Source organism: Centroberyx gerrardi, chromosome 23 (genome assembly GCF_048128805.1).
Source record: "Centroberyx gerrardi isolate f3 chromosome 23, fCenGer3.hap1.cur.20231027, whole genome shotgun sequence".
NCBI lineage: Eukaryota > Metazoa > Chordata > Actinopteri > Beryciformes > Berycidae > Centroberyx > Centroberyx gerrardi.
The window spans coordinates 2134814-2161571 of NC_136019.1; the positions used below are offsets into that span (position 1 = coordinate 2134814).

At 38.9% G+C, this 26758-nt stretch overlaps 2 protein-coding genes across 2 annotated transcripts in view; both read left to right on the forward strand.

Moving 5' to 3' along the window:
- Window positions 1–2314: 2314 nt before the first annotated feature.
- Window positions 2315–16782, forward strand: LOC139922549 (uncharacterized). The gene is made up of 12 exons (XM_071913062.2): window positions 2315–2483; window positions 5298–5485; window positions 7199–7339; window positions 9683–9821; window positions 10950–11127; window positions 13139–13280; window positions 14510–14656; window positions 15024–15076; window positions 15187–15267; window positions 15773–15811; window positions 16277–16387; window positions 16615–16782. Exons 1-12 carry the CDS (start codon window positions 2361–2363, stop codon window positions 16662–16664), a joined length of 1392 nt encoding a protein of 463 aa, XP_071769163.2. The 5' UTR covers window positions 2315–2360; the 3' UTR covers window positions 16665–16782.
- Window positions 16783–20498: 3716 nt separating this feature from the next.
- The window catches only part of LOC144537888 (butyrophilin-like protein 2), a 38889-nt gene continuing 32629 nt past the window's right edge, over window positions 20499–26758 (forward strand). Inside the window, exon 1 of the mRNA XM_078281793.1 lies at window positions 20499–20731. Coding sequence (XP_078137919.1) covers window positions 20581–20731 — 151 coding nt within the window. The 5' untranslated portion in view covers window positions 20499–20580. The remainder of the gene's footprint in view (window positions 20732–26758) is intronic.

A 26758-nucleotide genomic window follows, 5' to 3' on the forward strand; every position in this document is an offset into this window, starting at 1 on the left:
TGAGCTGTGCTACAACGGTTTAGGGTTACGTCAAAGCAGATAAATCACTCTTTCTATAATTACATGTTCATGGTGTGTCTACTCTTCTCTATTTTTAAAGCAATGACACAGTCATGAGTGATATCAATAGAAATTCTGCTGGAGCTCATCAAAGATACAGACTGTCAATTGACTGGCTACAGAAAACAACATGCCCTTGGTGACCATCCTGATACTTTAGGAAAGGAAATAAGCTGCTTTATTATCTCCTTCGTAGCAGCTTTGTCGGAAGATGACTTGTCTCTCCATAGCAGTAGTAAAATTTCCAGCAGCAATCAAAATCTAAAAAAATAGCTGCTGGTTATCACGCCTCATCACTTTATATACACTCACCGAGCACTTTATTAGGAACACCTGTTGTGCACCTGCTTATTCATGCAATTATCCATTCAGCCAATCATGTGGCAGCAGTGCAATGCATAAGATCATGCAGGTACAGGTCAGCAGCTTCAGTTCACGTTCACATCAAGCATCAGAATGGGGGAAAAAATGTGATCTCAGTGACTTCGACCGTGGCGTGGCTGTTTCTATTTCTGAAACTGCCGATCTCCTGGGATTTTCACGCACAGCAGTCTCTAGAGTTTACACAGAATGATGCAAAAAACAAAAAAACATCCAGTGAGCGGCAGTTCTGCGGCCTTGTTGATGAGAGAGGTCAGAGGAGACCGGCCAGACTGGTTGGAGCTGACAGAAAGGCAGCAGTAACTCAGATGACCCTCTTTACAACTGTGGTGAGCAGAAAAGCATCCCAGAATGCAACACGTCGAACCTTGAGGCGGATGTCACTTTGGTAGCCGGTTGACACTGAGCTGAAAGCTGATACCTACCCAGTAGTAGTAAGGTGTTCCTAATAAAGTGCTCGGTGAGTGTAGCTTACCTTATTAGGCTATAAGCAGATTCACCTGGTTGACAGGATGACAAACGATTCAAAATATACGACTCTTTTCCAATTAGGGCCGGGCAATATAGTTGAAATCAATATCATGATAATCAGAAGGATTTTTTTTTATATCAACATACATCACAATATGGCTCACATATGCAAAATCACATGTAATAATAAAGTTAATGTTGAACCGAATGGTAATGGTTCAATGGTGCAATAATATTATATTATAATAATATTCCTTAAATGTTTCATACCTCGTTTTTGCTATTAAAATTTGCTTGTTATCATCGGTTTAGACAGCAGAATTGTGCGCTACGATATCCCAAAGTCAAGTCAAATCAAGTTCATCTTTACTATCCATTTAGGAAATTCATCTGGTCTGGTGCACAAACATACACAGTACATACAGAGTAAAACATCAACAACAACATCAGCAAAAAACAAATGACAGCAGCTCTAAAAATACATTTTACAGGTCTAAAATAGCTAGTTAGGTCTCAAGTAGTTACGTATAGTCTAAAGCAAATAAATGGGTTGGTAGCAATAAAAATATTTGCACAGTGCAAAGCTTATGAGAATGCAAAACAAAAATCAGTACTGACTGTTGAATATATTAATGGCAGCAGGAACAAAGGACTGCTTGAACGTGATTTGTTTTAATGTTGTGGTGCAGTATTCTGCCTCTCTGACTCAAGATCAAATCACCATGCCATCACTATATAATTCCACTGAAAGACGATAAACGATAATATTGAATTATCACCCAGCCCTGTTTCCAACTGTGGGGTAATTATGGCCAAAGGTATAAGGGATTGTGATATGCAGGATGGGCTAATATCTCACAAAAGCAATGTTGCAGGGTCAATTTGTTGGAATTGATCGATCAATGTCAGCTGAGGAAAAATCTTCATCCATGAATGTGTGTTAAGACTATATAAACTGACTCTATAGCCTATGTTAATTATTAAATGATAAGGATAATATGATATTATTTCATATTTTGTGCTGGGTGTGCAGAAAAACTTTGATTGGTTATTGTTAGTTAGGATAGGCCCACTTCATGTATGTCTGTTTTTTGATGATAAATAAACCGTCCCAACTGGCCTCGACGTTCCCTCGCTCCCTCGTCTCCTCCACTGCATTCCTCCCCTCGCCTCCTCCTCCTAGTTACTGCCAGGTAGGAGAGGAGTGGTAGTGAGGGACGGGAGGACAGGAGGAGGAGGAGGAGGAGGAGTGCCAGTGTTTTGGGACACACCCATCACTGCTTTATTCATTGTTTGATTTCAGTGTAAAAGTGTTTGTCCTGTGTGAGAGAGCCAGATGGAAAGAGATGCGAAGCGAGAGAGAGAGACTGTCATTAAGAGTGTGTGTGTGTGTGTGTGTAAGTGTTGGGAGAAATCGGTCTGTGTGTAGAGAGACTACTGCAGTCACTATGTCTCTTTCTCTGCTGCTGCTGCTGCTGCTGCTGCAGGTGTGCGGCTCCCAGGCATCTCATTTCTTCGGGACCATGATGACTTTCAACCCCAAAAACGTCACCGCAGATGGAGCTGTCACGGTAGGTGCAATTAATAACTGAAGAGTATCACTCCAAACTGAGATAAAAAAAAAAAGGAATGAATAAATAACAAGACCTAAACTTACCAAATGATTGGTAGCACAAAATGAAAACAAATTATGGTATGTTTTTGAAGAATGTTTTAGTTTATGTAAATTATGTAACAGCCGTCAGGTCCGGAAGCAGGCTGTTCTGGAGTCTGCTTTAATTTTTGGTAAAGCCAAAAGATTGTAGTCTGTGGATCTGGCTCTAGCAGGAACATATTTTGGTAGGTTGTAATTTAAAAATAATTAAAAGAACATTAAGCCAGTGCAAGGATCTTAAAATGGGTTTTATATGTGCTCTCTTCTTTTTTTTTTGCCTGTTAAAGCTCTAGTGGCTGCATCTTATTGTCAAAATAATATTGTCAAATAAATCAAATAACTCAGGACTTCATGTACAGATACTGGAATTCAGAAACTCACATTTTCTGTAGTGCACAGGGAAGAGATTTTGTGTTACATCCATAATGACGATAATTGATAAGAAGGCAATACAAAGATGTGATTCCACAAATCCATCACTATTACATACAAAGTATGTTCATCAGAATCTATTTTAACATTTTTTTTTCTTTTTGGAATTGGGAACCTATACAGACAATTTACCTTCCATTTAAAGATTTCACGCTTTGTTTGACATAAAATTAACTGTTAAACATCCCGTTCGTGGATTTTGAAGCTTTTATATGCCCTAATAAAGTAAGTTGCGAACAAACGTCTTAGAAATTGAACTGCAGTGTGTTTGTTGCAAAATCATCACGTCATTACGCCGAATAGTGCACCTTACAGCCTCTAAGATCAGCTTTTTATCATCGTAAAATATTTTATAATAAAATAATTATAGTGAAAATAAGGGTTCTTGTGTCAAAATCCGACTTAGAACAGCTGATACACACTTTCATCACCAGTTTTTGGGCCGGTGGTGTGGGGAGCGAGAGAAAAAAAGTTGATTCTGATTTGTAGATTTTCCCACGCTCATTTTACCCCTCCCAAACCCTTATGCCGCGCTCATACCAGAATTTGCCCCCCATTTATTTCAATGGAGGAGGCCGCGAAATGCATTTGCTTCTGCCTAAAACTAAGAAAACAGAACACATTACATTACATCAGTTCTTATATCGCTGTGTTGGCTTCCAGTGTGCCATAGAATTGATTTTATGATTTATGCTCCAAAATTCATCTCTGACCTGGTTTTAGGAGATGAGTCAGTCAGCTGGGACTGGTCTGTTGGTTGTTTCCAAGAGTGAAAACAAAATAATAATAATAAAAATAAATCGAAAAACAAAATGGTGAAGCTGCTTTTAATTATTATGCTCCAAATTGCTGGAATAAACTTCCAGATGCCCTGAAACGGGACTCCTACTGCCGCCACTGTTCAAAGAAGGCCCATAACATTCTTTTTCTTCTTGGCTTTTTACTAAATCATCTGGTTGTGGCCTCGGTTTAGAGTTGGGCGTAGTGACTAGAATCATTTGTGGCCATGGTACAAAGTAAATACTGAAAGGCATGGTCATCTGAGGACAAATTGTACAGAGGGCTTTTCCTGTAAACATGAAAGTTTCAGGAACATGGAGGATTGTTTGTTCCAAGAGGGCGATTGATTGTTGTATTGGCATAGAGGGTTGTTCCTATGCCAGTGTATTTAATTGTATGTATAACAGGTATTATTTGCTTTATTATTATTTATTTATTAATATATATCTATTTTATTTAACCAGGTAAACTCCCGTTGAGATCAAAGGTCTCTTTTTCAAGGGAAACCTGGCCAAGATAGAAAGTTACAGACAGGAGGGCAACAAAATCTTAGAAGCTAAAGCAAAAGACAAACAGCTTACAACACAGAAAACAACAAAGGACCATAAAAGAGCAAAAGCTATGTACTAAGTGGGTCATAAAAAAAACAAAAAACAAATCACAAGTCACAAATTCTCTTAGTTTAAAATCCTTCTTTTTTATTATTGTCATTACCTATTTTATCTTTCTTTCTTTCATTTTAATGTGTTATTTTACATACAATATTCATTTTCTGTTTTAGCGAATCACTTTGAATTTGCCCCCTGTGTATGATGTGCTATGTAAAAAAAATGTGCTATATAAATAAAGTTTGTCTTTTTACTTTTACTCACGCTCTTTTTAATATAATGATATTCCATTGATGATTTACCAATTTACCAGCTGTGGCAACTGCAAAATCATGCAAAGAGACATTTGTATACAGCTGTGAGGAATGACAGAGAGTTAGGGCGGGAAGCATCAGTGGGAGGGGCTTATTTGAATATTAATGAGATATTGGTGGATATAAGTGGACGGACAGCAGTGGAGGAACATTCTCCGTCTCCTATGATGACGGTTCCTCCCTGACCACAGCTACATAAAAACAGTGTGTAAAACCTGTAATGACACTTTATTTTCTTTGTACGTCTTTTTTTTTTTGCTGCACTAAAGACACTAAAAGAATTTCATCAGTCTGGGTTTCAGTGGAGAGTTTTTGTGTCCCATGATGGTCTAAATGCGGGTTTTCTACCCAGAGAAGAATAGTCATTCTTAATACTTGAAATTTTTCAGCATGAAACTGTAATTATATAAAGATAGTGAATACTGAAATACAAAAATATCACCATCGGTATCAGCCTTATATTATTCAATCTGTTTTGTTTTAACTGCATCAAAGTGATATCTTTCCCAAGCTAACATCAGCTAACATCCTTGTATCATAAATTGTTATTAATAAGAATGATTTATAATGTATTCATATATTATTGTAATATTGCAGGTGGTCCTCCGCTATAAGCTTAGCTTTCGCTCATGCACAGACGACGACACATGGGACTGTGTCAGCGGGGATTGTGGGACTGAGAGTTTGTTGCTGGACGTTGTGGATCAGGAAAGCAGCGAGGAATGGTGCCAGATAGAGGGAGTCATGATTCGGCAGGTTTCCACCAACGCACCGTTTCAGCTGCGGTTAGTGCTCCATGACACGGCAAAAAAATCAGCTCAGTAAATTGGTGCTGCCGGGTGAAAATCTTGTATCTCCAAAATGTCAACTGTTCAGGAAGAAAAATAAACTTGTTTTTAGCTTGACAGCCAACCATTTTTGAATTTATCCAAATGGCTGTGAAAGGGTTTCCCAAGGGTGGTAAAAATTTCTCATCCCATAGAGGAACATGTGATTCTTCAATTGATGTTAAAACATGCAAATCCCCCAAATTGTTTCTGGGGATTTACATGGGATTCTGGGGTTTTGAGGTTTTCCTCCAACAGCACTGAAATACTACTTTGATCTGGTCTTCTTATATAATATTGTGAAATGTCATTCATAAATGGATTGGGCTACTGCCACCATGTTTAGAGATGAGATACATTTGGTCCCTAAGTTAATGAATCAGTTTACACCCCATCATGCAATAGAGTTCAGATACTTGTTCTGGTGGCTCCTGGTGGACCAATGACTTATTAACCCACTTTATGTTGGTATTTCCTATATTTTGTGAATTACCTGTACTATGCACCTATATACATATACAAATAAAGTTTATTATTATTATTATACACTGAACAAAAATATAAATGCAACACTTTTGTTTTTGCTCCCATTTTTCATGAGTTGAAATAAAAGATCTAAGACTTTTTCTATGCACACAAAAGGCTTATTTCTCTCAAATTTTGTTCACAAATTTGTTTAAATCCGTGTTAGTGAGCACTTCTCCTTTGCCAAGATAATCCATCCACCTGACAGGTGTGGCATATCAAGATGTTTATTAAACAGCATGATTATTGCACAGGTGTGCCTTGGGCTGGTCACAATAAAAGGCCGCTCTAAAATGTGCAGTTTTATCTTGAAAAAAGACATTTATTAGGCACTGGACTGTGGATCTCACATGACTAGGGCTACAGATATGCATTTTTTGAAAACCAGTCAGTATCTGGTGTGACCACCATTTGCCTCATGCAGTGCAACACATCTCCTTCACATAGAGTTGATCAGGTTGTTGATTGTGGCCTGTGGAGTGTCGGTCCTCTCCTCTTCAATGGCTGTGTGAAGTTGCTGGATATCGGCAGGAAGTGGAACACGCTGTCGTACATGCCGATCCAGAGCGTCCCAAACATGCTCAATGGGTGACATGTCTGGTGAGTATGCAGGCCGTGCAAGAACTGGGATGTTTTCAGTTTCCAGGAATTGTGTACAGATCCTTGCAACACGGGGCCGTGCATCATCATGCTGCAACATGAGCTCTGGTGGACATTCCTGCAGTCGGCATACCAATTGCACGCTCCCTCAAAACTTGCAACATCTGTGGCATTGTGTTGTGATAAAAACTGCACATTTTAGAGTGGCCTTTTATTGTGACCAGCCCAAGGCACACCTGCACAATAATCATGCTGTTTAATCAGCATCTTGATATGCCACACCTGTCAGGTGGATGGATTATCTTGGCAAAGGAGAAGTGCTCACTAACACGGATTTAAACAAATTTGTGAACAAAATTTGAGAGAAATAAGCCTTTTGTGTGCATAGAGAAAGTCTTAGATCTTTTATTTCAACTCATGAAAAATGGGAGCAAAAACAAAAGTGCTGCGTTTATATTTTTGTTCAGTATACATATACATTACATGCATACACACAGGTTCTGAGCGAGACAATAATAAACTCATCTCTCATGAACTTCGCCAAAGGTTGGATGGTGGAGACTGGATAAGTAACATCCAAAATGGCGTCAGCAGCTGGAGAGCCTTGACTCTGGTGGACCTGAGGATCCGGTCCGACACCGACCGAGTCAACAGATCGCCTCAGACCACCATCCTGCCGGCTCTGCGGTGAGCCTCTTCACTACTCTTGTTTTCTCTTGTTGTTGTTCAGCATTTTACATTATATGAATTCAAGAAGTGCTACGTGCCGTATTTTAACATCAATAAATCATTACTACATAAATTTTGAGACATTAATAGAATTACCGTAAACAAATGAGACCATTGATTGTTTGTTTCTAGCGGCCTCTCCATTGCATTTTACATTGTGCATATGGTAATGTTTTTCCCACTGGAAATGACAAATTAAAATTTAACACTGAAATACGAACTGTCTCCTAAAAAAACAATGAACGCTCCCCCCAGAGAAAGCTGGACTCACCAATGGTAGATCTTTGACATCTGTTATTCCTTTAGTATTAGGAAATATCACTGCCTGACCATGTTGGTAAACATGATTGTGCAGTTTACTGATGACATGTTAATATGATTTCTCTTGCTGGAGTGGATAGTGGTTAGTGGATTCCAGTTCCACCAGTGCATGTGTTTTTGCACAGGCTGGCCCCAGTGGAAACTGCTCACAGTTTTTTTGTTGTTGGGGGATATGAAGAGCTGAATTTTCCTACAGAACCACACACATACTGGAGTTTTCAAGTATCACAACTGCAAATGGCATGAATACCAAGGCAGTTCCTCCATGTCTAGCCACACAGGAAGCATGAGCCAAGCCTTAGACAGAATATTGGTCCTGAATGCTCCCCTGCTGGGATGTTTTTAGACATTGTGATAAGTTCATAGTGATTTTAGTTTGGAGGTTGTTTCCTGGGGATGACAACACAACCTCAGATCAGTCCTCTGTCTAACAGGAAAGTCTAAAGCCTGCAGGATATATTACCCTAACCAGATTCTAAATAATATAGACTGATTATGAGAAGCCTCACCTGGCCTCTAACTGCCTAGATCCTAAAGCCTACCCTTCTAACCCCTTAGCTTTTCACCAGCAATCAGCCTAGATACTAATTTCACCGTAGTGCTATTTTCTGTGAAACGCTGTGGGTGTGGTTGCTAGTGCTATGTTCAATAGATTAGTATACTTTAACCCATTAGGATACATTTAGGGGACCACTTGTCCCACTCCAGACTAGAGTAACCTTTAAGAACCTGGTTGTCGACAAGACTTAGAGTTTACTAAGTAGTTAAACCTACCCAAAAGGTAAATAACTCAAACGAGTGCATAAAATTAAATACAAATCATTATTGGAGAGTGATACCTCCTACGGTATCAAAAGGTGATCCAAGCAAGGGAATACCTTTCAGGGTATTAGAGAGTTAACCCTTTAGGCACCGGTCAGCTCCTTGGCCCATGCAATGTGATAGTTTATATGATAGCAAGGTCAGGACTGTTACCTATCATCACCACCTATCTTCCAATGATAGGTCTTTCTCATGTATTTCTATTACTGGTATATCATTCTCCTCCCCTGTTCTTGATCAGCCTATTCTTGAGGTCTCCCTCACCTGCTCCCCCATTCTGTCTCTTACTCCTAAAATCCTCCCTGTATTGTTCTGGCCTGGTTTCAATCTCAGACAGGCATTGCCCGGTCTACACAGTAGCTTACCGGAAGTTGTTCTTTGGAGAAGGTACGGGCAGAAATTTTCAGCTCCCTCCAGTTCCCAGCCCCCTTCATGCCTCATTACACAAGCTTTACACCTAAAATCCTCCGTACTGTTCTATATTGGCCTGGTTTCAATCTCCGGGAATGATCTCAGATAGGCATTTTCCATACTCCTCATTGCCCTTTCTGACAGAATGGGTCCTATTTGGTTAGACCGTGTTTTCTACTTCTAGCCGGACCGTCACTGCCCTTTCTGACAGACTGGGTCCTATTTGGGTAGACGATGTTTTCTACTCATAACCGGAACCTCATTGCCCTTTCTGACAGACTGGGTCCTATTTGGGTAGACGATGTTTTCTACTCCTAGCTGGAGGCTTTCTGACAAACTCAGCCTTAAAAGCATTTCTGACTGCATTTCTGTATGTATAATAGCGTCTCTTGTTCCATTCACGATTCCCCCATTTCTCCTTGCCCTGTGTGATTCATGGCAGTTATATCCATATGTTCCTATTTCTCTCTGCATCTGGTTAGTGCTATAAGTCTCTCTCTGCACTGCCACTCTATCCTGATGTTCATCCATATCACACACTACCCTCTCTGGTTCTGCTGAAGGGGACCTCATACCTGAGCCAGTGCTCCCATTGGACCCAGATTTTCGACAAGGGCAATTTATTGCCACTATTATAATCATTAAAACCACATGATCAAATGCTGACTCTCTGAAGCTATGTTATAATGAGTAGCATACATGCCGTTCCCCCTGTGATGTCTGTTATTCTCTCTCTTTCTCTCTCAGAGTTCCTTCAAACTGTCAGAGAGATTTCAACCTGTTGGCGTTTGACCCTGATGGAGACGAGGTTAAATGCAGATATGGAAATACAGCAGAGGACGAGTGTAGTCCTTGCACACCACCGTCTGTTCTGAGCATCTCACAAGTGAGTAGCCATTGTCCACTAAAACCCTTATCCAACCCTTATCCAAATATACATATACATATATATATATATATATATATATACATATATTCCACAGTAATCAAAAAACAACTTTTATGTCCTTCCCATACAAAGAAAGCTGCTGTGCAAATTCAACAATGTGTGCACATACTGTATACATGTATTGATCTGTGGAAGTATTATGCATTTGAAGTTTCAAACAATAAAATGTCCACCATTTTGAAAAAAAAGTGACACCTACCCTGATAAAATAATTGTGGCTATTAAAGTAAAGCTCTTAGAGCAACTGGGGTTGTAATTGGGATTTCAAAAGTTGTTAGCTATTCAAAGAAGTTTGCTCACAAAATATTTTTGAGAATGGAATCATCTATGTTTTTGAACTACTAAGTGCTAAATTTAAATATATAGGCTACAGTATATTTTCCTAACAATGGATATAATTTTGGAATAAAACCCTTCATAATTGTCACAGTTTGTTACAGTAGCAGATTTTGGAAGATGAATTTCACTTTAACAGAATTTGGAATGTAAAATTAGGATTTAAAAATGGATATGTAGCAATTCAGAAAATTAACTCTTAAATAAAACAAATGCAGTAATATTAAACCTGCAATAAGCGATTTCAGACCCTGTAACCAATCCTGAAACTAACGTGTGCTACATGGAGATTTCCGTGAGACGTAATGATATTAAACAGCCACACACACGGACCAGCTGTGTTGTTTTCACCTCTTTCCTAAAGCTTGTTGTCAAAGTCGGCCTGAGAAAAGGCGAATCGATAAACCGAGCGACTAAACGTTTTCAACTAGTAAACTTGCTACCTGCCTCTTCACTTGTCATTGTGGGACATGTAACCTTCAACGTGAGAAAAATCTGGCAAAGCGAGACTGGTAACCGGAGATATTTCTCCGTAGGTGCGTTTTAGCCATTAGCCTTTTGCAGATTATACATGTTTGTCTTTAAGGGCTGCCGTCGCCCAGTAGCTTTGCTGTGTGTGTTTACAAAATGTGTTGAGGTCTCTATCACCCTTTAGTGGTCTAAAAAAAATCGCTTAGTGTAGCTTTAAATTATGTTGAACTTATCTCTTTTTTTTTTTTCTTTTTGCAGCCTTGTACTTTGTCATTTCACACCACCAGCAGCAGTAATGAAGGTCCATATGCGATACAGTTAGTACTGGAGGACTTTCCCAACCAGGCTATCTCCCTCACTCAAACCAATGGTTTGGAGACAAGGAGAACTACTGACGACGCTCTCAGCAAACTACCTGTCCAATTCGTTGTCAAGGGTAGGATATCTCTCACAAACTTTTTGGAGATTGCAGTTTTAGCTATACAAACATTTCTCGAAGGCAGAGCTGCTCTGGAGGCAGAAATAATCTCATTGGTTGAGTTAAACAAATGGGCGGAGCCAAAGAACCACAGTTTTGTGGAGTATTCGAGTTGGCTAACTGGCAAACTCGAATGGCAAAGAAGGAACTCTAGTCGAACTATGAGAAGGGTCCAACTGCAGAGTCTGCTGACGGACACGTTCTCTCCGTCACCAGACCAACCAATCAAATTCCAAAATGAGACATCTTCTTTGTGAGTTCCACGAAAGAGAACAAACAGTGTTGCATAGAACAATATCCTATATACTGCTGTGGTGTCCTACAATTTGCTGAGGTAGGTTAGCTAATACTTATAATACACTAAACTGACACAAAACTCATTACATCCATATTACTTTAGACAAGCCTATATCATTTATCAAGCAAAGGTAATGTAATGTTACAAACTACTACAGTTAAGGCAAAGTTTAGCTGAGTCATTGCAAGGTAAAGCAGCCTTCATCTATTATAGCATATAATCTCAAAATAACATATTAGAAAAGTGTAGCTAAATGTCAACCAAAGACCATAGCACACTTGGCTGTAAATTTTGACAGAAATGTCCTGACATTACCTTTTTTCGGATGTGCATGTAGATTATCCAAAACATAGGTGATATTTCCATTGATGTCGATGGGTAGTCTAGCTAATTGGCTAATGTAAGATGATAGCTAACACTTCAATCAGGAGAGACAAGTGAATGAAGTAAAGATAATTGTTTATTATATTATAACAGATGATATAGTGAAAATTAAGACTTGACAAGAAAGTCTTTGGCGCTTACACTCTACAGGGAGATTTTGTAATCGAGGGGCAGCAGCCCTGAGCAGCAGCAAGATAAATCCCCCCATGGAGTCCAGACACTGGTGGTGGTGGTGCTGAAGACTCTGCTGAGACTGATAGGCTGGTGAGGCTGATGAGTGATGAAGCTGATGAATCTGCGAAGACTGGGCGGTGACGGGGAGGTGGAGGGGTGCGCATAACAGCAGCATGAACGGACTAAAGCGGAGAGAGAGAAACATATTTAAAAAGACAGCAGCAAGATGATAGGCTAACGATGGAGGTGTGTCGCTGTGCTATTGGATAGATGTGACCAGCTGATGTGAACAGCTGATATCTCAATTGACGGCCCAGGAAAAGACAGCAAGGAGATAATGAGTGAGCATGCGTGAGAGATGTGAATTGCAGAATGGTATGAGAAGTAAAACTACAGCCTAAGCATGCAAAAGATATTCTTCCAGACTGAACCTTTGCTAAAGCTCCATTTGTCTCACTCTTGCTGAAGGTTAGTGTTCGGTTAGGGTTATAACAGTTAGATTTAGTTGGGCTATCTGTGAAGATGCCCATTATTTGTCTCGAATTATAGAATATATTTTATCAAAAGATAGCTAGCTAATTCAACTTGTTAAAAAATGGCCAGGTTTTTTTTATTTCTGCACCCTTTGGTAGCTATAGTATCTGTAATCATCGGTATTGACAGAATTTGATTTGAAATAGAAGGACAACATCTTGTACTTCAAAATGAAGCTACTAATAAATTACATTTGTCAATAGTTTTTAATAGCTATAATTTTCTGTAGGAAAATTAAATTCAATTAGTCTAGCAAGTAGTTTTGTGACTTTCAGTAGTCAAATGTACATGTATACTGGGGAATTGAAACAACGTTGATTGGCTGGTCTGGTGGCGGAGAATGTTGATTGGTGGGTCTGGGACGAATATCCCAAGATGGAGATGTAGCAACAGTGTCTACATGCTACGGTAACATTAGCTAAGTTAGCCTAGGTTGTTCACGTGAGTCTAATCCCCTCCCCAAAATAAAAGCGCTTCTCAGACTTGCGTGCAACATGTGCAAAAAGCAAAAAGCGTCATCTGAACACACCCTAACTGTGCAAGATTATACAAAAATTGTATTTTTCTTCATTGTTCCAGTGGACTCTGCAGCGCCATCTTGTACAGAAGGACATTATCTGCCCAAGTTCCTGCCTCCAACCCCAGCCGACAGAGCTCACCTCTACGCCCCTGTCAATGAGTCCCTGGAAATCACTATCAACGCAGAGGCAACTAACTCTCAGTGAGTAAAAAGCAAGCAGACAAAAAACATTCATTCATATTAAAATACCATAGGCTATAGATGCCCTGTGTACTCTTCTGAGGTGCTGGTTAGGGAAGAAATAATATAGGAATAATATGAATAATTATCCATTTAAAGACAAAGTATTTTTGTATGTGAGCTGCCAATAGCCGATATTGCTGATAAGTAGGAGTTCAAGTCTCTGAAGGAGCTTCCATTCAAACCCACACTAATTAAACACCTTTAGAGTTAGCAGGGTGAAATATTTGGGCTAAATTACTGGCTGTAAATGAAGAATTAGGCTAATTTCCAAGAAAATATTATTGAATACAAACTGTGCCAAGAAAATCAAATTTCAATGCAGGTTTTATGGACTGTTTTTCTGTAGCTGTGGTCAGGGAGGAACCTCCATGATATCAGAGGTGGACGTCACTGACTGGCTGATCTCTAAAAAAATATATAAAAAAAATTAATGCATAGCTTCAATAGAATCTGGACGTCTGTCTTCAAACACATCAATTTGCCATTGAATTAATGCCTCATGCACATACAGCCACAGTGACACACTGATCCTGAACATACAGTAGTTGTACATTAATTATTATTACCATTAATTACTTATTACTACCTCTTTCCATCAAATTCCCTACTTCAAATTTTATAGCCAGAAACGACTACGCTGTACATTAGGCTACATTCTTGTTTCTCTGTCTATTTGTCGGTCTGACTTTGTCTGTCCCCATCCTGTCTGTCCTGTTTTCTGGTCTGTGTGTCTGATCGGTTTGTCTTCCTGTCTGTCTGTCTATCTGATTGGCTGATTGACAACCTGATTGACGACACATGGGGTAGGGCAGGTTTGAAATTGAAAATAATGACCTGTTTTTTTCTTTCTTGCAAGCTGTTTGTTTTTGTTTCTGATTGTTTATTCTTTGTTTTTTTTTTTTGTATTTCTTTTCTCTGAGTAGCGGCATCACTTGCATGGTGAAACTGAACTTACAATACAAAAAGTAAAAGAAGGCAAGCCAATTGACCTATCAGAAGTCAGTCATACAGCTGTCATGAGTGAAAAAAAGCACTGATCCCCCCCACCGCCAAAACAACAGAAAAGCGACACCCTTGTTGCACTAGAATTTAGATTTAGACTTAATTTGTGAAGACTGGAATATTCACCACAATGTTTTGGGAAATGCTGGTTTAATTTGGCATGCCCTTCCTTCTGTTTGTTAAAGGGTTTCGGAGATACTGTACAGCGCGCCACAGAACTCAGTAAGCCAGCCTGGATCCGTAGCAGGACAGTTCATCCTGTCTTGGACACCGACTGAGGGGGAAGAAGGAGAAGACCATCCCATCTGCTTTGTCGTCCAGGCAGTTAACGAGTCAGTCTCTTGTTACTCCACTTTATTAATTAGAAGTATTGTAACTATAGTAACACTGTTGATGTACTTCATGAAAATCTCCAGAATGCATGATCTTACAAGGCTGTAATATCACAATGCAATTACAAAGTGTGCAACGTAATTGTTTGCACTTGCGTTGTTTAGATCTATAGTATGAGGCATTAAGACACTACTTGAAGAGTATATTTCCGAAATGGTTTCCTAAATGACCTTAAATCTCTTAAAATGTTATCCATCAAGGAAGTTACATCATTTGCTTCATTTTTGTGTAATTTTGTAACAATTTATTTTTTACTTTAAGATCAGTATCCCATTTTATAACCAAGCTCTTGATTTATGTCCTCAGCCCAAATAAGTATCACTCGGAGCTACGATGTGTGATTGTAAGCGTTATAAACCGTGAGTACAGTCACTTCCTGGTTTCACCATATTTAAATATCAATTGTTGATTTCCTGGATTGATAGTGTTAATGTGAAATAAATCTCATGTTTATGACTTATGTTTGCAGAATCAACAACCACGGCCCTACCTTCAACTTTTCCTCCTATAACTACAGCTGGCATAACAACTAGAGCAAATACCACACAAGGTACAACCACAATTCCCTCTATAACAACTATACAACTAATCACAACAACCATCGCTACAACTACTAAGTATGAAAATGGAAAAAAATTAAAGATATTGAATATGACATGAGTAGTGACATGTTAGAAAATTAAGAGTTTGGTTCCAAAATGAGATATCCAGTATTTGATAAACTCACACCTGATCTTACAAAATTATTAATAGCATGAAATTAAATACATTTGTGGTAGTGTTTTTAAAAATTGTAAGTGAATGAAGTCCTTGGTTGACAAAATTATAACACTTTTAAAGACTAACGGTGAATGTCAGGTGATGGCAAAATACACATGTAGCATTTTGGAATAGAATACTCAAATATAATCATCTGCATTTTTGAAAAACTGAGCACATCAGGTATCATTCTTTCCCCAGAATGGATATAAGGTGTTTTGGAATGAAATCCTTCAATGATAGCCTGTGTGTCTGAATTAAACCAACTTGAACACTTTTGTCTATGTCATTTTCAGTCAACCTGACGGATGTGCTAGATGAGTCCAGAAGACCTGGTAAATATCTTCAGTTGTTCTGTAGAAAACATAAGTAGGCTACAATTTGTTTACGGTCCCATGAAGTGCCTGATGTTTCATTCTTTCTGAATACAAGAAGAGGATTGTGTGAAAATGTGCAACTGCAGTGTGAAGATGCATAGTTTGCATTGAAAGCTTCACAATCACAGAACTTTAACTTCCTTTCATTAGTTGATTAAGTTAGATGCACAGATATGGAGGAGTGACGTGTGTCAGCCCTCACTGACTCACCTGAATTTTCCTCTTAATGCCCACAGCACTGTGACAATAGAGCCATGGGACGAAAGAGATACAAATATTGACAAAACACAAGCACAAATAAGCAGCACACTAAAGATGAACTAGCAAAATTTAACGAACGCGTTATCTTGGACACATGCCTGCAGTGCAGCACCTTGAGCTCACTCCGCTTCCCAACTAAACATCTTGCTTATATACTTTCAGATGGTAAAAACAGCGATGTTGGCAAAGTCATTGGCATTGTCTTTGCCGTTGGCATTGCCATCGCTTTGGTTGTTGGAGGAGTATTGGCTGCGAGGAATCATGCAAAGACCCGTAAGTCACAGGTTTCTGTTCCGCAACTTTTTATTATTGACATTTAACCCGTTATCATAACAATTACTGTCTTGTGGAAATATATTGAGATGTGTTTGTGCTTTAACCACCTCCTTAGCAGTATACCATCTACTCCTCAGTACTATACAACCACCTCCTCAGTGGTTTTCCACCTCCCTTCAACGCTATAAACTCAGTATAACAAACTGTTTTCTCTGTTCTCACAGAAAGTGCTGTGCAACAGGCAAGACAAGAGATGCAAAGACTGAGAGCCTAAGCAACAGAGGGGGATGAGGAACTCTGCACTTCAGCTGCAAGCAAATTGAGAAAACAGCTGCAAAATGTATAATTATTTTCTACTACCAGAGAAATATCCATGAATTATCCATTTAATAAAGACCTTTTAACTTTTTCAATTAAAGAGTTGAGTTCCTTCTTCATTGATGAAAACTGAAAGTTTGGCACAATAAATAGAGATCATAGAATATCCTGATTATTGTGAATAGAAACATACATAAGTCAAAATAGTGCATTTCCACGCATGACAGATGCAGGTGGGTCTGGAAAAATTGATACTTTGCCAAGAGCCATTTTCAGCAGAATTAAATCACTTTCTATACCACAAAGTAAGGTGATTTAGGCTTAGGAATGCCATATGTTGAGATGATGATAAGATCCACGGTGGGGCTGCTCTAACCGCTGCCCAAGGACGGCGTCAACAAGGCAGGTGGATGAGCTGGCCTTAATGGTTGCTGCTGAGGTTGAAAGGGCTGAGTCTGCTACGAGGCTGGCCCTGACTGTAAAGAGGCAGAAGAGCAAGGAACATCCTCGTGTACCAGCTCTGATGGTTTCAAGTGACAGAGCCTAGTGACAAGTCTCTAAGATCTCGGCCTGAAGATGATGAATCAGAAGGTAAAGTGACAGGCAAGTGATGAGACCGTGAAGACTGTCCTGAATGTTTATCTAGAGCTGGACGGCCTGTCTGCAGTTGGTCTTCATCCTGGCTTAGTGAGAAAGGCTGCTGCCCCGAGAGGTCCAGGACTGGCAAGGTACATTGCTGTTACTGTAAGTCTCTATATGGTGAACCAGAGAACCAAACTAACCCTAACCCTAACCCTAACCTCCATCTGACAGGAGCAGCAGGTTCATTGCTGGCTGCTACACACAACCTAGTTTCATCTAAGTGACAATGTATACATGCTGTACATACTCCGAAACCCGTGACCATGGCAGTTTTCTTTCTCTTGCTGTGGGGCATGAGCTCCCTCAAGTGAAAGGACTGTGACTTATGGGCCTTTGGTGTTGCTGCTACAAAGTCGTAGAAGTCTCAACCTTACATTGATAAAGAAAAGGGGCTATGACATTGGCCTCCCCCCAATTTGATCTCAGCCAGATGGAGCTGTCGTTTCCACTCTAGGTCCTTTGTCAGAGCTTCTCTCTCCTCCAAGGCATAACGAGTCCTTCAGTCCTGAAGTCTACACCTCTCATTGGCTTCCTTGTCCTCACTTATCTGATGCTTGAAGATTATTCTGCTTTTTTGTAGAGCCATAGCCTGTGCATCACTACAAAATAGAATGATTGGTGAAATAGCCTATTGAATAAAAAGGTTGAAAGCCAAATTCCATAATTACAGGTGACATTTGCCTATTTGCTGCAACTCTACAGACTATGTAACCCTAACCCTGACCTTCACCTAACCCTGACCCCAACCCTAAGATTAACCCTAACCCAGACATTGAATATCTGTGGAGGAAAGTGTGTGCCTGATAGTGACCAGTTGCTGGTTGTATCCAAGCTGACCTGATTTCCAATTAGGCAAATGAAGCTTGCAATTTTGAAAATTTATTGCAAACAAGGGTAAAAGCACCTTTTTTTTTTACTGGGATATTACTCAGTAATTACTAGTCATTCTAATGCTATAACTAATTATTACATCCGTTTTACTCATTGCCTGTAATTTAAAAGGGTTACCTGACTGTCAAGTGGGGTGTGTGTTGATATGATTTCTACAAAGGAAATAATGGTATACATAACTTATTAATTGGCAATTAATTCGAAGCACACAGGAATTAATGACAAAACTATCAATATCACTACAGCTAATACCAGTACAGTGATAATTGGAGCAATTTATGTAAATGTCCACTAGGGGTCAGTTTAAGACCATAAATGAACAGTGTAGGCTCTGAAGCTCTGTGAGCAGTATTGGTATGACAGCATGGAGTTTATGGAAATATGTCATGGTAAATGCAGTTACTAACAGTAATGTCATGCTATACAATAGAAATACATTTACATAAACAGTAAGAATGCATCTATTCCTTCTTTTAATCGAACATTGTTCAAAGACTAACATTTGTTTAAAAAAGTGCTATAAAAATAAAGTTTATACTTCTCATTATTATTATTATTATTATTATTATTATTATTATTATGTGTAGCTGATATGTGATGCATGATGACGTGATGCCCAGTGCATTACAGCAGGGAATTATACTTAATATTTATAGACTACATTCCACAATATTGCCAATATCACCTGAAACTCAATAGATTAATAACACATTATAGTTACTTGATAGAAAGTTGAGTATCAGTGTTCGACCATCCAAATAAAGTGTGACCAAAGATTTTTCTATTTGGTAGATTTATTCAAGTGAGAGTAGTAGGTGACAGTCTATCATCTAGATACCAAATTGAGACTGGAACCCACAGGATAGAGTAATTAGTCCAGTTTTGTTTTCCATCATGACAGATGATGTCTATTCAAGGGTTGGCACAGCCATTAGATGATACCTTTACGTAGATTTTGAGGCTTTATGGAAAAGAGGGAGAAATGTTGAATATATTGTTGAAAAATTACAAAAATCATTTGATAGTGTACAGGACTAATAAATGGGGGCATAAATTCACAGAGGAGAAGACACAAACTCTATTTTCATCTGACGGAAGACAGGATGTTTCTACCAAATAGAAACACTCTGCCAGTGGGTGGGTGAGATCATCCCACTTGTTTCCAACGCAGTTTCACTTGTTTCAGCAAGTGTCGGAAAGTGGATATTAAGGATTAGATCTGGTGACTCAAGACACTGTCGACTCAAGACACTGTCAGGCAATTGGTGAAAATATTAAATCTCCATAGAGAGCAACTGAAATCATACATGTTAAAATCATAGTTAAACTACCCCTCACACACTTTTGCCTATGCAAACTTAACAAACCAATGAAAATAAAACTGGATTAAATTACAATACCATCTCAAAATTATGAGATCTTTTCTCTGAATTATGAGTAAAAGTATAATTAATTCAGGAAAAAAAAAAAGAAACTGGGATGTTTTTTGTTTTTTTTCAGGTGAAAACAACCGCAACCTATCAATGAATTAACAACCAACTTCCTTGATTGACTCACGTCAGCCTGACAAAAGTGTTATGACTCTGGTCATTTGTGTTGTTTGTGTGGGTTAACAGCTCTCTTCTCTCCTCTTCAATGTGTGCATTCCAGTGTGTGTGTGATGAGATTCAGGTGTTGGTGTTCTCCTGGATTGGCTTAGGGGACGGGATTGCTGCTGGCTGATTGGCTAACGTGGATGATTTAAACCAGCTGATGCCAACCTTCCTCCCTCTTGCTTGCTCCCATTTCCAACAATGGAGGCCGCCCTGCTGAACCTTTGAGCTGTGTGTTTCTGTAGCTGGTAGTATTGTGAGCAGGCCTAACGTAGTGGGTTCAGATGTAGAAATCTCTGGTAAGATGTGTTTAGATAGTTTGTAAACCTGTAGATCTGTATTTACTATGCACTGTGAATATTCTGCTCCAAAGTAGCAGTTTTCTTTTTGTAAATCTTTTTTCTCCTGTTTTTGGTTAGGAGTTAGGTTAAAGCCTTGTCTTTTGTTTAAACTTTATTTCTTTTGTTAGGGAAGTTTAAGGTTTGAAATTTAGAATTGTTTTGTTTGTTATTTTCAGCATTGCTCAGCTCTGAAGCCTTAAAAAATAAAACTGCTACATTGTGAACTTTGGTTGTGGTGTAGCTGAACATTCTTGGAGTGGGAGGAGGGTGGGGCACTGAACGTGTTGTGTCCTGGTTTCCAGGGGTGTAACAAAAGGAAAAGTGAAATCTGTCTGTCGCGGCAGGTTGGCATGCAGAATGGATCTGCTTAGTTTTTGCCGCTGATAACATTAAAACACAGTATTTCATGTTTTTATCACTTAAAAAAAAAAAAAGATTGCCGACTACACACAGTAGGTTGGTGAGAACTTCATCTTTCATTCAGTTTTCTGATTTGATAATGAACGGGAAAGTGGGACTGATCGTGCTGATTATTCTCAATGTCACACATGGAGCAGGTAAGCCTACATTCATTATATTAATTATCATGATGGAGTTGCTTCCACATTGAAATGGCTGATATTCATTTCCTCACTATGTTATTTTAGTATTTCTTGCTTGATTTTTTTCAACACATTGTGTTGTCACACCCCTATGCACATTGTGTGTACATTTTGTGTGCAAATGATTTAATGGGCCTAATTTCACAGGATTCATCTTAAATAAGTAGGAATATCTTGATAAGCTTTATTTTTCCTTGTCATAAGAGAATATGAGTCTCTTTGGATCTTTTAATTTAACCAACAAAAACCTCGCCTCTGTCTCCTGGCAACAGGATAAACCTAGACAAACCAGGGTGCTAAACCTGTATCTTGAGCATGTGAATGGATGATGGGAGAGAATGAGATCCTGGCTGATATTTAATGGCTGATATTCACCTGATAATCAATTGCAGCATCACTGAATTCAAAACCACAGATTCCTCAACTCTGTATGCAAGAAAGTATTTAAATGTTTTAAAAGTAGGTTGTCCTTTTTGTACGCTGGTACAGATAAACGGGTTAAGGTGATTTGTTCATCTCCAATTGAGGCACAAGTCGGCAATGACGTCATTCTGCCGTGTCACCTGGAGCCACAGTTGGATATGACGACTGGGACAGTGGAGTGGAGCAGGGCTTGCACGGCTAATGCAGCCGCAGCCTCGGCCTCTCTCCGCTGCATTTCTCGGCCGTATACTCTGGCTCGAATAAATACAGCTGAATATCCGAGTCAGCTAAAACACTGTAAAAAGCATCCTCTGCACTCCTATTTTCGGATGCCATTTTCGCTGTTGGAAACGTAGTTAGTTTGCAATACAAGCGAAGAGAACAAGGAAGTTTTGTTTTTGAGCGGCATCTAGAGCACGCCCCCTGGATACCCAGCCAGAGGCGGAGACTAGAAATCCAAGCTGAAATAGCCTGTAGTTTTTCAGAGAACCAATGACGTCACTGGTTCACAGAAGAACAACACATTTTGAAGCTGTGCCCCAGAGACACAGAGAACATTAAAAAAAAACTGTTGTTGTTCACACTGTATCCCTAATTTGGATAACTCTGAAGTCTTCTAGCTTTTAACCTGTGTATTAACATGTGGAAAGTACACCGTAATACTGTGATAGTAAGTAATATGTTTCTCAACCAGAAAGGTGGATCAACGTTATGTAACTGCAGGCTAGACTCTTGTATTGTATGTAAATTTTGTGGTACATTTTGTGAGCAAATCAACTTCACAGGCTGCATCTAAAATGAGTAGTAACATCTTGATATGCTTTATTTTTCCTTGTCATTAGAGAATAAAGGCCAAATTATACTTACTATACTTACATACTGTGTCAAAACAGTAGGCACGTCACTTTTTAGCCATCATAGTATTCTTACCTGTTGTGTTTTAATGTATTTTGTCATCTGTGTGTCTTGGCTGCTATGATGACTCAATTTCCCTTCTGGGATCAATAAAGTTTTCTATCTATCTATCTACTGTTGCTATAACAGCAATTTGATGCAGAAGTATAATTTTCCCTTAATTGAGTCTCTTTGGGGACTTGAACCAGCAAAGGCTTAGCTGTTGTCTCCTGGTAAACAGATAAACATAAACATCTAAACATAAAAACACAAACCAGGAAACTGAGAAAGTATTTAAATGTTTAAAAAGCATCTTACAGATGACTAGATGGAGGCTGTAAAAATCTGGTCTAAATGTAATATTTGTTTCTGCAGGAGAGCTACAGGTGATTTGTTCACCTCTGACAGAAGTGGCAGTAGTCGGTGATGACGTCACTCTGCAGTGTCACTTGAATTTCCCCTTAAATGTGACAAGTCTGACAGTGGAGTGGAGTAGAGGTAGCATGAAAAGCATTGTCCACAGTTGTCGAAATGGAAAGGACTATCTTGATGATCAGATGGACGAGTTCAAAGGAAGAACATCTGTCTGCCATGGACAACTGAGCAGAGGAAACCTTTCACTGAAACTGTCAAACGTAAATCGGTCTGATGCAGGAGAATACAAATGCTTTGTTCCAAAACTGGAGTGTCAGGACAACATGAGTAATGTTACCCTCATTGTTGGTAAGCACAGTGGAGCATACTGCTGGTTCAGATTAATTTTGCTTTTGTAGGAACCTCATGTTCAATTTTGAAATATGTTGATGACTATACCAACCATTTAAAAAAATGGACTCTGACACAAATGATTGGTGATGATTGAAGTTATTAGTCATGTTAAGACCCTTTCTTCCAAAACTTCTTAGAAAATGAGATATCCACCATTTGATAAACTGACACCTTCTTTTACAAAATCAATGATAGCATGGAATTTATCCTACTATTTTTAAGATTAGTAGGTGACTTAAGTCCTTGGTTGACAAAGACTTACAGACTTGATCCTTCGTATTCCAGAGATATTTAATGATGAACTTCAGGTGATAACAAAACGGATATAAAGGAGTAGAATTCCTCAAATGCATTCATGTGCATTTTTTGAAAAATTCAGCAAATTGGATATCATTCTTTCCCCAGAATGGATATAAGGTGTTTTGAAATTAAACCCCGCAATGGTAGTCGTGTGTCTGAATCTAGCTAAATTGAACACTTTTGTCTGTCATTTTAAACAGTCCCAAAAGTAACAGAAGACAAAAGCAACAGGACGGAGGAGCAAGATGAGTCCAAAGAAGCAGGTAAATATCCTTTTAGCTGTTCTCTAGAAAACAGAAGTAGGCTACAGATTCTTTACAGTGTTTGATCTTTCAAGAGGATTGTAGGAGTTGTGTGAAAATGTGCAGCTAAGGTGCGAAGATTCATAGTTAAGTTTTCACAATAACAGAACTTTAACTTTGATTTGTGCTCCTCAAAGACAGCCGTTGTTGTGTGTGCATCACAAGAGACTGACAATCTGCAAATTCCAGTTGTTAAATGTGCGCTACTCAATATTTTCATTGTCATTTATGATTGGAAAAATCTTTTACTGTGTCCCCAGCTTTACTTCCTTTTAATAGTTGATGAAGTTAGATGCAAATTCGAAGAGTGCTGAAGACTGCGATTCATAGGGGCTGGACACCAGGCTAACAGGCTGCAGCAGCCAGTAACTTAAGAACATTTACTCTCAGATAGCCTAGGTACTCTCTTTAATCTTAACTTTACTGGGATTTAATGTTATTTCCAAAGGGAAATTCTTAGAAAACGTTATAATTCTAAGAATTTTCTTAGAATTTCATCACTAGGACTAAACTCTTAGTAGGAAGCTTTGTGAATACTGCTACTCTACAGAAACTAATTAAAACGTCATGGAGGGACATTTTATGCACTGAAACATTTCAATTTTAAAATTCAAAACAGTAGTCAGTTGATGATGCTTGGCCTGTCTTGTGTTTACCGGTACAATAATTACAAGGTGGACTAACATAATGTAACTACAAAGTGTACAAATTAAATTGTTTGTAGGCCTATTCACATTGTGTTGTCACACCCCTATGCACTTTGTGTGTACATTTTGTGTGCAAATGATTTAATGGGCCTAATTTCACAGGATTCATCTAAAATAAGTAGGAATATCTTGATAAGCTTTTCCTTGTCATAAGAGAATATGAGTCTCTTCAGGTCATTTAATTTAACCAACAAAAATGTAGCCTCTGTCTCCTGCAACAGGATAAACATAAACAAACCACAATGCTAAACCTGTATGTTGAGTGTGTGAATGACTGATGGATGATGGGAGAGATCCTGTCTAATATTTAATGGCTGATATTCAGTTGCCGCACCACTGAATTCAAAACCACAGATTCCTCAACTCTGTAATTCAATAAAGTATTTAAAAAGCAGGCAAGCTGTCCTTTTTGTACTTTGTTACAGATGAGTCATGACTACAGAGGCTTTATTGGGTCTAAATGTAAAATTTGTTTCTCCAGTAGAGTCACAGGTGATTTGTTCATCTCAGCCAATAAAGGCAGCAGTCGGTGATGACGTCATTCTGCTGTGTCACCTGGAGACTCAGTGCAATGTGAAGGAACTGACAGTGGAGTGGAAGGTCAATAACAGCTTTGTCCATGTTTATCGAAATGAAAAGGATGGTGCTGATACTCAGGATGATCGATTCAAAAAAAGAACATCTCTCTTCCATGAGGAAATGATCAAAGGAAACATTTCACTGACACTTTCCAGCGTAAATCACTCTGATACAGGAACATACAGATGCTCTGTTCGAGGACTGCCCGGTCAGGCCAAGAAGTGTTATGTTACCCTCAATGTTGGTAAGCACAGTGGTTCAGATTAATTTTGCTTTTGTAGGAACCTCATGTTCAATTTTGAAATATGTTGATGACTATACCAACCGTTTAAAAAATTGGACTCTGACACAAATGATTGGTGATGATTGAAGTTATTAGTCATGTTAAGACCCTTGCTTCCAAAATAGTGACATCTTAGAAAGTGAGATATCCACCATTTGATAAACTGACACCTTCTTTTACAAAATCAATGATAGCATGGAATGTATACACATTTGTCATACTATTTTTAAGATTAGTAGTGACTTAAGTCCTTGGTTGACAAAGTGATAAGACTTACAGACTCGATCCTTTGTATTCCAGAGATATTTAATGATGAACTTCAGGTGATAACAAAATGGATATAAAGCATTTTGGAGTAGAATTCCTCAAATGCATTCACGTGCATTTTTTGAAAAATTCAGCAAATCGGATATCATTCTTTCCCCAGAATGGATATAAGGTGTTTTGAAATTAAACCCTGCAATGGTAGTCGTGTGTCTGAATCTAGCTAAATTGAACACTTTTGTCTGTCATTTTAAACAGTCCCAAAAGTAACAGAAGACAAAAGCAACAGAACGGAGGAGCAAGATGAGTCCAAAGAAGCAGGTAATTATCCTTTTAGCTGTTCTCTAGAAAACAGAATAGGCTACAGATTCTTTACAGTGTTTGATCTTTTCAAGAGGATTGTGGGAGTGAAAATGTGCAGCTAAGGTGCGAAGATTCATAGTTAAGTTTTCACAATAACAGAATTTTAACTTTGATTTGTGCTCCTCAAAGACAGCCGTTGTTGTGTGTGCATCACAAGAGACTGACAATCTGCAAATTTCAGTTGTTAAATGTGCGCTGCTCACTATTTTCATTGTCATTTATGATTGGAAAAATCTTTTACTGTGTCCCCAGCTTTACTTTAATAGTTGATGAAGTTAGATGCACAGTGCACAGATACTGAGGACTGTAGTGTCTCACTGTGATGATGGAGATAGAATATTGACAAGACACAACACAGGCACAAGAAGAAAGAAGCAGTTATGAAATATGATTATTGTCATTTTTTTTTGCACCATACTTAAAATTACAGCAATCATTGCACCTTTTCTTAAATCACAAGTGGCACACTAAAGATGAACTAGACAAATTGAGTAAACAGGTTATTTTGGAAACAAATCTGCAGAGCAGCACCTTGAGCCCAACCTAAACATCTTTCTCTATACTTTCAGGTGGTAAAAACAAAGTCACTGGCATGCACAATCAACCTGTCATTGTCATTGTCATTGTCGTTGTCCCTGCCGTTGTCCTTGCCGTAATTATTGTTGCTCGAGTATTGGCTAGTATGAGACCTGGAACGACCCGTAAGTCACCAATTTTTGCTCCCCAAATGTTTTTTATTGGCATTTAACCCCATTATCATCCCGATAACAGTGTTATTGAAATATACTGAGAAATGTTTTTGAACACCCTAAACACCTTAGCACTAGGCCTATATATCCCCTCCCTTCAGTAGTGTAAACTCAGTATAACAAACCGTTTTCTATGTTCTCACAGAAAGCGCGCGGCAAGAGGCAACAAGTGGAAATGAGGAGGACGACTCACTCGAGAGGGAAAATCTGACGCCCCGAGCAACTCCCGCTGCAAGCAACTTGATACGTCGCCAAACTAGTTCTGAATGAAAACCTGCAGATTTTCATGGCACATGGTTGCCTGTATCCTGGACTCATTTTCCTGCAGCGTTTATGCTATCAAAATGAAT

Coding starts and splice junctions, on each gene's coding strand:
- LOC139922549 (XM_071913062.2), top strand. CDS start 2,361: ATGTCTCTTTCTCTGCTGCTGCTGCTGCTGCTGCTGCAGGTGTGCGGC. Junction 7,340..9,682: donor ACCATCCTGCCGGCTCTGCG/GTGAGCCTCTTC, acceptor TTTCTCTCTCAG/AGTTCCTTCAAACTGTCAGA. Junction 13,281..14,509: donor GCAGAGGCAACTAACTCTCA/GTGAGTAAAAAG, acceptor TGTTTGTTAAAG/GGTTTCGGAGATACTGTACA.